This window comes from Emydura macquarii, unplaced genomic scaffold, assembly GCF_026122565.2.
Source record: "Emydura macquarii macquarii isolate MOO-44397 ecotype Brisbane River unplaced genomic scaffold, CSIRO-AGI_Emac_v2 contig_2890, whole genome shotgun sequence".
NCBI lineage: Eukaryota > Metazoa > Chordata > Testudines > Chelidae > Emydura > Emydura macquarii.
In genome coordinates, this window is record NW_027133027.1 from 4808745 (window position 1) to 4823083 (window position 14339).

At 39.0% G+C, this 14339-nt stretch overlaps 1 protein-coding gene across 3 annotated transcripts in view; it reads left to right on the forward strand.

Annotated features, from left to right (window-relative positions):
- DTNBP1 (dystrobrevin binding protein 1) overlaps window positions 1-14339 on the forward strand; it is a 184457-nt gene that overhangs the window by 52355 nt on the left and 117763 nt on the right. For all 3 annotated transcript variants that reach the window (XM_067568343.1, XM_067568344.1, XM_067568342.1), the window contains exon 7: window positions 5723-5745. In XM_067568343.1, the coding sequence (XP_067424444.1) occupies window positions 5723-5745 (23 nt within the window). The remainder of the gene's footprint in view (window positions 1-5722; window positions 5746-14339) is intronic.

The following is a 14339-nucleotide window of genomic DNA, read 5'->3' on the forward strand; positions in this document are numbered from 1 at the left end:
ATCTTGCAGATAGATATGAGTTAGTTAGTTATCGTGAGGGGTGGATACAGAATCATATATTCTCTTTTTTGTAGCCTATGAAGGATATGATAGAAAGTTATAGGTGAACTAGAGTTGAAATTAAGTTCATGACTAAATTCTAGAAAAGTGTCAAACTATAGAGTTAAATAAGAATAAATGCATGGCCCCATATTAAAAGAAAAAATAAAAATCTACATCTCTTGACAGAAACTGGAGATGTTTAAACAGCAAAAAGAGGTGAACAATAAGTGACTAGCAAAAGGGAATGACTTTGATATGACAAATATTACTGAAAGATGGAATATCAAATAAGCAAGATGCTGTAACTAACAATATGGAAAGAACAGTTTAAATCATAAATACAGGGAAATGGTACTAGAAATAATTAGATTATACAGAATCTAATGAAATAAATTTTCTGAGTGGAGATCACATAAGAGTATCTGTATCTTTACAAATGAAGTAATGAGAATACAATAGGATAGTGTCTGGGTTTGACACCGTAGGTTGTTACACTCTACGTTGCATTGAACTAGCATGCTAAAAATAGCAGCGTAGCATGGGTAGCTCAGGCGAGTAATCCGAGTATGTATTCAGGGAATGTAGGCAGGTTTGTCCTCAGGTGGCTTGCCTGAGCTACCCATGCTACGCTGCTATTTTTAGTGGACTAGCTCAAGCAGAATTAGTCCTTGTCTGTCTACCTGAACTGGGAAGCACGCTCTCAACTGCAGTGTAGCTGTACCCATAGAAGTGCATTCTTAAGTAGTCTGAAAAGGAGGCATAAATCATTAGTTCTCAAAGTAGGTGTCTTTAGGTGTGATGTTTCTCATAGGGTAGGGGTTTCTCTTCCTATTTAAAAAAGTTGTGAGGAGTTTACAATGAATCTGGCTGAAATTTTTCCTTGGTAGTTGAACCACTCAGTCTTTGAGAGAGGTCAATGATATTGTCTGTCTGCATTTTTTAGCCATTATTCATCAGAACTAGAAGTTTATGTACCAACAGGCTCAGTCAGAGAAAATGTATGTGCATGCCCATAAGCTGGGTGGGCTCTTCCCCCATAGCATCTTCTCTATTAGGAACGATGCTTATCTGTTGTATTTTATCCTACAATAAAAAAGGGGTTTCTGCATAGTTGCTGACTGAAATCTTCTCAGTTAGTAGCTGCTCATTCATATCTTACAAGTCTGCCTATACCCATTCTAATTTAAACACTTTTTAAAGTCTCTACCAAATGAATCATTGTCACTGGACAAAGCAGTCCAACCCACTCCTGGCTTGGCTGTTGATATCTTGGCCTCTCCCGATCTCCTAACGTTGCGATAACCATAGATATAGAAACTGTGATCATTCAGGAAGCATCACATATGCTCTCTGACATCCTGACTACGTCAGCCCCTACCATGATTGCTGTCCCCATCACTTAGACTTCTCTAAGGCATTTGACTTGATACTGCATGAAGTCTTGATTAATAAACTAGAACAATTCAACATCAACATGGAACACATTAAATGGATTAAAAACTGGTTAAATGATAGGTCTTAAGACATAATTGCAAATGGGGAGTCATCTAGTGGCTGTGTTTCTAGTTAGGTCCTGCAGGGATTGGCTTTTTGCTTTTGCTATTTAATGATTTTATCAGTGACTCGGAAAAAACTGATATATTTTGCAGATGACACAAAGATTGCTTGCTGGTGCCCATCTTACCAAATGATACAATGTATGTTGATACGGCCATATATAAGGGTCAGACATTTAGAAACAGAGAACATAGACCGTACTGACAGAGGGGAGACTTTATCCTGTGAAGCACCGCCACTGAAAAACAGTTGGGGGTCCTGGTGGATAATCAGCTGAACATGAGCTCCTGAATGCGATGCTGTGGCTAAATGATGAGTAATGTGATCCTTGGACATATAGGTATGGGAATATTGAATAATAATAGAAAGGTTATGTTATCTCTGTTTGGCACTGGTACAACTGCTGTTGGAATACTGTATGTATTCACTTCAAGAAAGATGTTGATAAAATGGAGAGGGTTCTGAGAAGAACCAGGAGAGTGACTAAAAGATTGGGAAACATTTCTCATGGGAAAGACTTAAGGAGCTCAGTGTATTTAGCTTATCAAATAGAGGGTTAAGAATGACTTTCAGTCAATAAATACCTATGTGGGGAACAGTAATTTGATGTGCTCTTCAGTCTCTGAGAAAGATATAGTAAGAACCAATGGCTGGAAGTTTTATGATGTAGATGGGGTTGGTCCTGCTTTGAGCAGTGGATTGGACTTGATGATCTCCTGAGGTCCCTTCATCCCTAATCTTCTATGATTCTATGAAGTTGAAGCTGGAGTACTTCAGATTGGAAATAAGGCACATATTTTGATGGACCAACTAGAAGAGTTGCTGGATCAAGTGAGTAAGACTTTCAGGTGTTAGACAAAAGTGAGTGTTGTCTCTAAGAAAAGGTAGCCTGCATTGCTTGCTGATTAACCCTAGTACAGCCATTGGCACCTGTTAGCTACTTTTCTTTTTGGACAGGATCAGCATCAGCACTCCTAACTTTAGGAGTAGCGAGTGTGACAAATAAGGAAAAAATCTTTACTAGATGTTTCCTCAGTATAAGTTTATTTTTGTCTAAGGAAAGCATTAATTTTCTTTCCTGATTTTTTAAAAGATCAAATAGTATTATAGGATTCACTGCCTGTGGTAGTGTGAGGGAATGTTTTAGCAATTTTCTAAATTCATTTAGAATACTTGGAAATCTAGTTCTGTCATTTGGTGGCATTTGATAGATAATGTTTATATAATTTACTGTTTGTAATTGATGGCAGTAGTTCCTGCAAAAGAAGTAATTTACCCATGACAATTAATATGATGATTCCAATTACTCTATGAATAAAGGTATATCAACTGGAAATTATTTTCACTTATGTTTGAGATATTTTAAAGGAGAAATTCAAGAAGCATTCCTTAATTATCAAATGTTAATTGTCCTATTTTAAAAAAACCAACCAAGTGACCCTTTACTCTGTATTTTATTGATCATTTAGAACTTAAAATTTCTGACTTGCCCTCTCTTACTGTGTAACTGAGGAAACCTAATTTAGTAATATAATATCACTACATGAATAAATCTGAGTTCCTACTGGTGTGTTTTCCCCACATCTCCCTTTCTCCTCCCCATCACTTGTGCTGGAGAGTAAGAGGGAAAGTATGGTAATGTAGAAAAGGAAGCTTCTCCCGCTGGTTATCCAAACATCAGTGATATCACAGAGCCTTATCAGAAGTATACTCTGGTTTTCAAATAGCCCTCTTAATTGTTTTAAAAAATAGTATCAAGATGATTTTATTAGTAAAAGCCAAAATGCAGAGTTAAAACTTACCCATCACATACTAGCCTCAAATAAGCTTATTAGACAAAATAAAAAATATGTATGCTGTCACAGTCTGGCAGTTTAAAGGAATAATACTTATAGGTTGTATCTAATTGTGACATAGTTAGATAATTTTTTATATTGCTGTAGCATCCAAAATGTGCAATATTCTTGCCTCAGAAATCTATTAAAGTCTTAAAATGGTAACTTACTATTTCAGCTGGCCAAATAGGAAAATATTTGAATATGTTCATTATATATCGATATTTGTTGAATAATATATTTGTCATATAGTATTTGACCAGCTACAGAGCATATAAATAAATATTTCTCAAATTATCCTCTGAATATGGGTGAAATTAGTCTATAATACTGTCCCAATGATGTTTTGCAGGCCCTACTTCATCTCTTATGCCACCTTTCCCTTACTGATTTCATTTAACTTTTTTCTTTCCTATAGTAGCTTCTTTTCCAGAATTGTCTGTTTGCTTTTTTCTTTTTCCCTATTTTATCTACCTACTCAAAATTTTTGTCCTTTTTCTTCTCACTATTTCCAATCATTCCTCCTCCCCCCCCCCCACCCACACCACACACACACACACACCACTTTCTCTTGCCCACCTTGCATCCAAGGTTTGGAAAGCTACTAGATACCTAACATCTAGAGAGTTTAAACCTACTAGCTAATGATTGATATTAAAGACAGTGAATGGGCACTATAGAAGAGCATTGCCCTAGGAAGAAGCCAGCCTCCTCTTACCGCACCTAAACTTACTACTGTGACTTTGTTTGGTTCTACAAACTTATCACCCACGTAGTACATGGAGCTGGAGATGGAAAAATTGAGTACTCACTCTGTAGAGTAAATATAAAATTAGTAAATTAAAGTTATCTTAAATTTGGTTAAGGAAATGTATTGTAAAGAAAGGCCCTAACTAGCAAATAAAAGAAAAGCCTTGAAAGAATGAATTAGGAAGACTATCTGGTTCAAAGAATAACTAATGAAATAAAAGGAAGTTTCTAAAAAGAAGGCCTGTGACCAATAGGGATAACTGCACATGGTTTTAAGTATGATAAAGAGAATCTGTCTTAAAATGAGCCAACATGGCTTTTCCCACCCCACATACCAATGGTCTCTCAAAAATTAGGGCCTATGTGAACCCAGGTGCAAAGGGGAAACTTGGTGAGCAAGAAGGAAGGGAAGAGATAAGGAGAAAAGGCCTTGGAGAAAAGAGCTTGTAAATCTTCTTTGGATTGAGACTAGAAATAAGGGTGAACTGTTTCAAATTCATTTTTAGCTGAAGTCTAATTGGTAATGGCATCGCTTATTTGCCTAAGAACCCTTGGGGTTTAGCCTATTTGTAAATATCTTGATTAAAAGCTTTAAAAACTTTTGATACTGTTTGGATGTAGTAAAATTGCTTAATATTTAGGACTTTTAGGCATGTTTAGAGCAATTATATAAATACCATTTGGCCTTTGAATTTAATAAAGGAATTTATGGTTAAATTAGTGTTGTAATACCCTGCATAAATAATAATTCCAAGACGCACCCGCTTTTTATTTCCCCCCAATTACTAGATGGAAGAAAAAACTCCACTCTCACTGCAGCGCCTCCAGGCACAAAGGAAAGTGTATGTGTTTGACGGGATGAGTAGGTGTGTCTGCTGCTCTGTCTTCAGGCTGCAGAGTTTTGCAGTGTCACTATTCTCTCCATATTTTTAGTTCATCCTCCTCCCATGAATACCTTCAAAATCTAGCTTTGCTGCCTTTGGAGCCTTCTTAAGCAACATAGTGAAATTTACCAGATTTTTCTCTGTTTCACTGCTAACCATAGGATTTTGAATGTCAGTTATGAAAACTGACAAGACAGTAGTCAATTTTCACTTTGCTGCAGCTTGGCAAAGCTCTGAGAGGCAGCAAGGATGTCTTGCTGTCTGTCAGTGGATTTAAGAAGCCTTTATTTGTTAATTGATTATACTCCGTTCATATTCAGAAGGTCATCTTTGAGACCAATGGATCTAGAAATGGTGAAAATAAATACAAATATATATTACATACTTATAATATGTGATAGCTCAGCTCTAAAGAAGTTGATACAGTATCAGTTGCTCCAGGAAAGCAAGTTTTCAAGCCCTATATATGCAGCGAGAAGTTTCCATGAACCAAGTTTCTAAAAATGTTACAATACTCAAATCCTTTGCAGTTCACCTTTTCATGCATCTTAAACCACGGCAAAACATCATAGAGAATCCCAGTTGCACTTTGAATTTATGCAACATATCTGGTTTTAATCTGAGACTTTCTGTTCTGCTTTTTCTCTTCTACAGGAAAGAACTTGAAACCTTCAAAGGTAACTTCTCTTTTTAACTCTACACTTAAAGTTGCTGTGGTTTTCTCAGTATTTATTGTATTAAGTGAAAATTGTAAAGGACTTTTATTTTGTATTGGATAATGTTGTTCATTTTATGTCACCAACACAGTGTTCTGTTATTCTGCCTCTTTATAAATCCATGGTACGGCCCACATCTTGAATACTATGTGCAGATCTGGTCACCCCATCTCAAAAACAATGTATTAGAATTGGAAAAGGTACAGAAAAAGACAACAAAAATGGTTAGTTATGGAAAAGCTTCCATATGAGGAGAGATTAATAAGACTGGGATTTTTCAGCTTGGAAAAGATATGACTAAGGGGGGATATGATAGAGGTCTATAAAATCATGACTGGTGTGGAGAAAGTAAATATGGAAGTGTTGTTTATGCTTTCTCATAACACAAGAACTAGAAGTCACCAAAAAAAATTAATAGGCAGCAATTTAAAACTAACAAAAGGAAGTATTTCTTCACAAATGTACAGTCAACCTTTGAAACTCCTTGCCAGAGGATGGGCCAAGGCTATAACGGGTTCCAAAAAAGAACTAGATAAATTCATGGAGGATAGGTCCATCAGTGGCTATTAGTCAGGATAGGCAGGGATTGCTGTTTGCCAGAAGCTGGGAATGGGCAACAGGATGAATCACTTGATGATTACCTGTTCATCCCCTCTAAAGCACCTGGCATTGGCCATTGTTGGAAGACAGGATACTGGGCTAGATGGACCATTGGTCTGACACAATATGGCCATTCTTATGTATGTCACTTTACCTATTTCTGCTACTGACATCTTTTAAGAAAGTTGTAAATGCAATAGAAACACAGATGGAACTTTCTTCTGTGGGTGTTGAGGGAAATGCTATATTCCAAAAATCCCATATCTAGTCTAACTCTCTCTTTCTCCTGGTGGATTATGTAGAAGTGAAAGACTTCATGTCATAGGGTAGTTAGTTTCTTTTTGAACTTTGTATTGGATTTTTGGTTTTTGACACGTGCTATGGACACTTTATCTAGAAACAGCTATGCAGATGTCTGATACTTTTCATTGTATTGTACTATTTCAGTGAGAAGAATGTGATTTTTTTGGGGGGGGGACAGCTTATTTTTTTCTCCTTACTCCTAGTTGGATTTGTTTTGAAGCAAGAATGTACTGTATGTCAATCCAACGTAATACAAAAGGATTGGGAACTTTACATAGTATGACAGTGCTTTGCCACTGTAGTGAGTTGGCGAGGATTTTGGTATTCATGCTTTTAATAAACCTTATTTAAATGTATAACTTGCTACTTAATGTTAAATGTGTGGTCAGTTTGAAAGTTAGCTGTACCTGTTTGATCTAGATAAAACAAGTGTGATCTGATTACTTTAGTTTCACGTATACTACAAAGATTAGTGAAGCTGTCTCTACTGCATTTTAAAATATGGCTGAAAATTCCTACAGAGTGCACTGTTTTTGCCTTTTTGGTTCATTAGCTTATTTTATTATTATATAATGCTAAAAAAGAAAAACAATCAAGTTAACTTTACCAGACAACAAGTGACACAGATTATGTAAAGTGTCACTTTTGTCTCCAACACTGTACCACAACTCTTTTCATTGGTTTGACAGCTTTAAAGACAGACTGACTTAATAGATAGCCAGACAATGCAAAGTTGATTCTGTTGCGAGGCAGTGCCATTAGTTACATGATACTAAATTTTTATATATAGACTGAAAACCACAATCCCCCTTATTTGTATTGATACTTAACTGATTTCTGGAGTCAGTTTGCGAAAGTCAAGAATCTCATGTCGCTGCTTGCTAAGCTTGGCCATGTGGTCTTTGGAGTTCTCTGGTGCTTTCAGGTGCATATAGTACAAATGATTTAACTGACTAAATTGTTAGACATTCAATTTACAATTGCATCTATTACATTACGCTTCAGACTAGTTTGGCATATGACTCTAGTGAAAGGCAGATGTAGACACAACAAATTAATAACCTTGAATAATATTTCATTTTGATATAAAGAGGCATGAGTCTTAATTATTTTTCTTAGTAAATATTTACCATACATAATGAAAAACATATTTTGACTTGAATAGCTAGTACAGGTAAAATAGTTTTGATTTGGTAACTGAAATAGCAAAAAGTATTTCTATCCTTATTTCTATGAGCCCTTATTCATGCTATGGAAAACAGGAATGATCAGCTTCTGTTATGTCTTCAACAGATGTAAATGCCTTTGGGCAAACTTTATGTAATCTTGCTGTCTATATCAGTATATGTGTTATTCCCTCATTTGTTTTTGAGGCATATAAGCAGTACCAGTGATACTGTATTTTGTATCATTTGTGTGGATTTTTTAGCAGTATCTGGCTTGTTCTACGCAGGGTGTAAGAACTTATTTTCAAACCAATTCTAGCATGCCCATGTAAAACAGAATACCGTGGAGGAATGAATACTGAATTTCAGAACGTTCTAAGACTCTAAGCTCTCTTCCAGTGACTTGCTGTGCAGCCCTGAACACATCACCTCTCTTCCCATTTCCATCTGTAAAATGGAGTTATTTTAACAATCAGTTTGTAAAACGAACTTTATATTTTGAAAGTGTTATATAAATGTTACAAATTATGTGATATTTTTCAGCAGTAAAATAAGTCCTGAACTAACTCAAATATAACTGGGAGATGAAATATTTTTCTTCAATTATGTGTCAGTGTGGATCCCACTATAAGTAATGTGTGCCTCATATGCAGAATTGGATTTGTTTTTGGTAAGTATCCATTGGACTACACATGTGCTCTGTACTTTCTTGTACCCTCTTATGCGAGGGCATAAAAGATGGAGTGGCCGCAGCCTTCCCTCCTTTTCCTGTTACTGAAGTGAGATGGGCAGGGGAAAGAGACAACAGTTAAGACTCCTTCTCATCTTCTTCCCCCCATAGCTCCCAGGTTTAAGGCCTGCCCAACCTGCAACATACTCATCCCCCTGGTCAAGGGGTGTAGCTGATGCCTTTTCTGTCTAGGGAAAGTCATAGAATCATAGTAGTTTAGGGTTGGAAGGGACCTCAGGAGGTCATCTAGTCCAACCCCCTGCTCAAAGCAGGACCAACCCCAACTAAACTATCCCAGCCAGGGCTTTGTCAAGCCATACCTTAAAAACCTCTAAGGGTGGAGATTCCACCACCTCCTTAAGTAACCCATTCCAGTGCTTCACCACCCTCCTAGTGAAAAAGTTTTTCCTATTATCCAACCTAGATTGCAACTTGAGACCATTGCTCCTAGTTCTGTCATCTACTGCCAGTGAGACTAGCCTAGTACCTGAAACCCCGTTTCAGGTAGTTAAAGGCTGCTATCAATTCCCCCCTAATTCTTCTCTGCTGCAAACTAAACAAGCCTAGTTCCCTTAGCCTCTCCTCATAAATCATGTGCTCCAGCCCCCTAATCATTTTTGTTGCCCTCCTCTTTACTCTTTCCAATTTGTCCACATCCTTTCTGTAGTGGGGGGCCCAAAACTGGACACAGTACTCCAAATGAGGCCTCACCAGTGCCGAATAGAGGGCAATAATCACTTACCTCGATCTGCTTGGCAATAAGGGCACTTGATTTATAAGTCATTTCCATAAGTGTCATTTCTATCAACTGCATCTGAGGAAGTGAGCTGAGCTTATGCCTACTGAAATTAAAATTGTTAGTCTTTAAAGTGCTACAGAACTTAAGTTGTTTTTCCATAAGTGTGAGATCTGTAAATTCTTCTCATTGAGGCAAGGAACATGTAGATCAAACTATACCTGCTCGAGCAATCAATGTATATCACTTCAGACTTGGAGGAGACATCAACCTCCAAGGAATCCCAAGGGTCTTCAGTGGTGTCCGCATGAAGGAACACTTGCTAAGGGAGTCCAGTGAGAGGAAGGCTGGGAAGAAAAACCCATCAAAATTGAGGGCTATCTTGAGGAAATTAAGAGAGGTACAAGATACCTCCCATTCAAGAGGTTGGAGTTATTCAGCTCAAGGGCTGATGAAGCACTCCATTCCCTAAAGGACTTGTGGGCCACCCTGAGATCTCTGGGGGTCTACACACTATCCTTGTACAGGAAGTCCCATAGATATCAGCCCCAACAAAAGTAATGGGTACAACATTAATCCTAGGGCAAACAACTGGATTACCAACAATGAAAACAGTTAAAGTATCAGAGGAGACTTTCTTCATCTACTTCCTCTGTCACAAATGCTGCCCCATCAGCCAGACAGCAGGTTTGACAGGAAAGGCAGGAGCCACATCAGAGCCAATTAGGATCCAGCAGCTAACATTGGGAGCCACTTTGCCCTGTTCTATTAGATGTGGTCTGATATCACCTTGAACAAATGGGTGTTGGATATAGTCACCTATCATTATCCTTTCACTGTGCCTGTTCAGGGACTCTTCTCATATAAGAGCCTGTTTCAAAAAGAAGTGTCCTCATTGTTTCATCTAAGAGCCATAAAGGAGGTTCCACAGGAGTGCAGGGGAAGAGACTTCTGCTCCTGGTACTTCCTTATCCTATGGAAGAAAGGGGTTCTTCTTCCTATCCTGGACCAGAGGAGACTGAACAGATATATATGCCACTTCAGATTCAGGATGACAGCACTTGCCCCCATCTGTTCAGGCTCAAGACTGGTTTATAGCTCTCTCTTTGCAAGATGCACATTTTCATATAGTAGTCCACATAGCCCATGGGAAATATCTACAGTTAGTGGTGGGATCTGATCACTTTCAGTACAAGATATTGCTGTTCAGATTCTCCATGGCACTGAGGGTCTCCATGAAATTCCACCCAGGAGTACTAGTGCACCTCAGAAGACACAGCAGTCACATCTATCTCTACTCAGATGACTGGCTTATCAAACACAGGTCACAATGGAGATGTCATTGAGCTAGGGCAGCACTTTATTCTTATTCACCTGACGACGCCTCTTAGTGAACTACAAAAATGTACTCACCCCATTTCAGATGGTAAAGTTCATAATAATCCGGACTGACACTAGATCAGAGAGAGCATATCTTCCTGAGGACAGGTTCCAGGACCTACAAGGACTCTTATTCCAATTGACAACAGAACCACCTATAACAATATGAACATATTGTACCTTGCAGAGTTAGGTCATGTCGACATGTACATACGTGATGACACTTGCTAGACTTTATCTGTGGCCTCTTCAACTCTGGCTCAGAATCTATTCTCCAGTAAACATCTAGTAACCAGAAGGTCATAGTAACATGTCACATCACTGCTGAACTGATTTGGTGGTCAGAACCCACACACATACAGAAAGGAATTCCCTTTTTTCACTCCCTCTCCCAACAAAGGCACTAATCATAGATGTGTCAGAGACAGGTTGGGGAGGTCACTTGGACCATCTACAGATCCAAGGAACCTACTCTTCAAGCTACGTGAAGCTACACATGAATGTCCTAGAGCTCGTAGTCAGAGTTGCCAGTATGTTGTTCCTACCTGTCCTCCAAAACTTGATAATGCAGCTCTTCCTGGACTACATGACAGTCATGCACTACATAAGAAAGGGGTAAGGTGTCTGTTCCTTGCCCTTCTGCCTGAGAGCCATTCTGGAATTTGGTGCCTTCAGAATGGGATGACACCAATGGCCCTTCATCTCCCTGGAGTGAGCAACAGTTTTAGCAGACTTCCTGAGCAGGCAGTCAATGACCAACCACGAATGGTCCTTGCACAGATCCATCATGAAAGTCACGTTCCATCAGTGTGAATCCCTCTCAGTAGACTTGTTTGGCACTGAGGACAGTCCAAAATATCATAACTTTTGTTCCAGAAGAGGTCTGAGTATACAGTTGCTGTCAAATGCTTTTTTCCTATGTGGAACAAAAGTTTCCTTGTACACCTTTCCACCAATTCCCAGGGTGATTTCCAAAATCAAGACAGACAAAGCCATGATCATTCTGGTGGCTTTGTAGTGGCGACAGATGTACTATAGATGTCTATTCAGCCCTCTGTCCAGTTCTCAGAATCCTTGGATGTGATCTCACCATCACTGCCAGATACGCTATTCAGATCCAAAGTCACTCCACCGTCACTGTTGGGTGGCTGAGTGCAATGGAGAAGAACTGCTCCCTGTAGCTCTAGAAAATCCTGATACAAAATATCTACCAGAAGAATGCACCATTCAGAGCGCAAATGGTTCTCAATATGGGCAGCCCAATAAGGTCTGAATCCAGTCCAAGCTTCGATATCCAAGATTCTGGACAAGTAACAGCACTTCAAACAGGCCAGTTTTTCACTTAGCTCTATATCAAAGTTCACATCTCTAGCAATTTCATTAGTCATCTGCCTTTGCAGTCCTGCTCAATCTTTTCTCACTGCATGGTATAGCTGTTTCTTACAGGGCTCTTACATACTTTCCCTCAATAGAATCCTTCTGAGATTCATCAAGCCCTCCTTTTGAGCCTCATTCAGAATGCTCCCTGCACCACTTCACTCTGGAGACCATCTTCCTAAAGCTTTTCTACACACACAATTAGTGCATGGCAAGTCTGGTGACCAGATAGCAAGTGTGAAAAATCAGGACAGGGGTGAAGGGTGATGTGCACCTATATAAGAAAAAGCCCCAAATATTGGAACTGACCCTATAAAATTGGCATGTCTGGTCACCCTAATGGCAAGCCAAAGTGTGAATCTATAGTACACTAGACTGCTATGCACAAACTGGCCATGTGGATATGCTGCTGTGCATTAAAAGTTCTGTAGTGAGAGAATGTCAAAACATACTGTGGAACTTTTAGTACATTGTAGTAGGGTCCACACAGCCAGTTAGTGTATGGCAAGCGAATGTGTTATAGATTCACACCCTGGCTTGTCATGCGCTAACTGTGTTGATAAGCTACTAGTCACCATCGCTTCAGCCAGAAGAGTGAATGAGGGAGCTTCAGGCTCTAATGGCCAAATCTCTCTATACAGCATTCTACAGGACGAAGGTAGTGCCAAGACCTTACCCAAAATTCATCCCCAAAATGGTTTCAGTACTTCATCTGATTCAAGCCATCAACTTACTTTGTCTTCTTCCCAAAACCACATTCGGCATTGGAAGGAAATGAATTATACACACACTAGATGTATCTAGGACTCTGCTTTATTATATTAACAGGTCTCCTTTGGAGACCATCTTGACGCTGAGACGACAATGCTGTGTTACCCACAAAAATCTAGGTTACCCTGCTTATACCCTATTGAGGACTCAAGGTGAGACCCGGTTAATTTAGGCACTCCCACCCTTTCCCTACCGAAGGCTCAGGGTGTAAGGCACCTGCTCTTATCCACGAGCCTTGGGGCTTTGTGGGTCTTGCAGGATCTTTCCCAGTGAAAGAGCCTTACACAACTGTGCTCTGAATATCTATTTATTAGCAATACACACAGAATATCTATGCCAAGCAAATCTGTTGTGCTCACCACTCCCAGTATACAGACAAACTTCACCCAATGGCCAGTCAGGATCCACTCAACTGGGGTTGCTAGTGATGCCTCTGCACATCACGGTTCTGCAGAGGGTAAGAGTTCTAGTAGCTTGATGTTGAACTGCAATCCAGCAATGGTTCCCAAAGAGCATTGTTTTTCAATTATATTATATAGATAAAACTAGCTACCTCCTTTAAACTTATCACATTATCCAATACCCCTAGGTAACAAAATTTAACCAGTCATGTATTGGCACTTATGTTTTCTTCTCCTTGCTTAAGTCTTTTTTCCATTTTATCTTTTAAGCCCAAATTGTAACTTATTTATGATTTTTTTGTTTGTGCAGATAGTCAGCATAAATTCACTGGTCAGAGCTTATCTTATCTATTTTACCATTTGCTTGATCTTTTTGTATACTCCCTAAACTTTCTAGCACCTGGGTCTCTCTATTTTACCACCCTTGGTGTTACAACTCGTTAGGGCATACTTGAGGTGGGGGGCACTTTACCAGCGGTGGAGCATTTTTCTTGATTTTAGTGGGGAAATCCCCAAGTTTTGCCCAAGGCTGGTTTAATATGGAGGCGAGTTAAGTCCCAGGTCTACACTGTATGGAGGTGAGTGAAGTCCCAGGCCTACAGCTAAATGTGCCTTGTGCATTCTTATCAGGCCCCAGGACCAAGCTTTATACATTGCTTTTGCACTGAAGCCTCTGATAAACTTTTGATGTACTGCTTTGGGTGCTTGCCACTGTTGACTTTCAACGTCATTGTACCCTTTTATATTGATGGCACCAGATGCTTCACAATGGAATTGGTTGACTGGACACTAATAGTCCTCTTCAATGTACATGAATTTGAGGCAGTTCTTTAAGGTTTTTCTCTGAATCATGGTAATGAAGGAAAGCGATATAGACCATCTCTCCAGACTGTGCCTTTCATATAGACACTGTGTACAGTGCACTCCATTTGTAATTACTTATATAAGAATCAACCACATATAGTGATCAAAATCACTGGGGCAAAATCATTCCTATAGTAACCTATGCTTCGCTTGTAGGAATCAACCACTTATAAGAATCAAATCATCTTGGATGGATGTGATTCTTTTAAAAGGAGAGCAGAGTATTT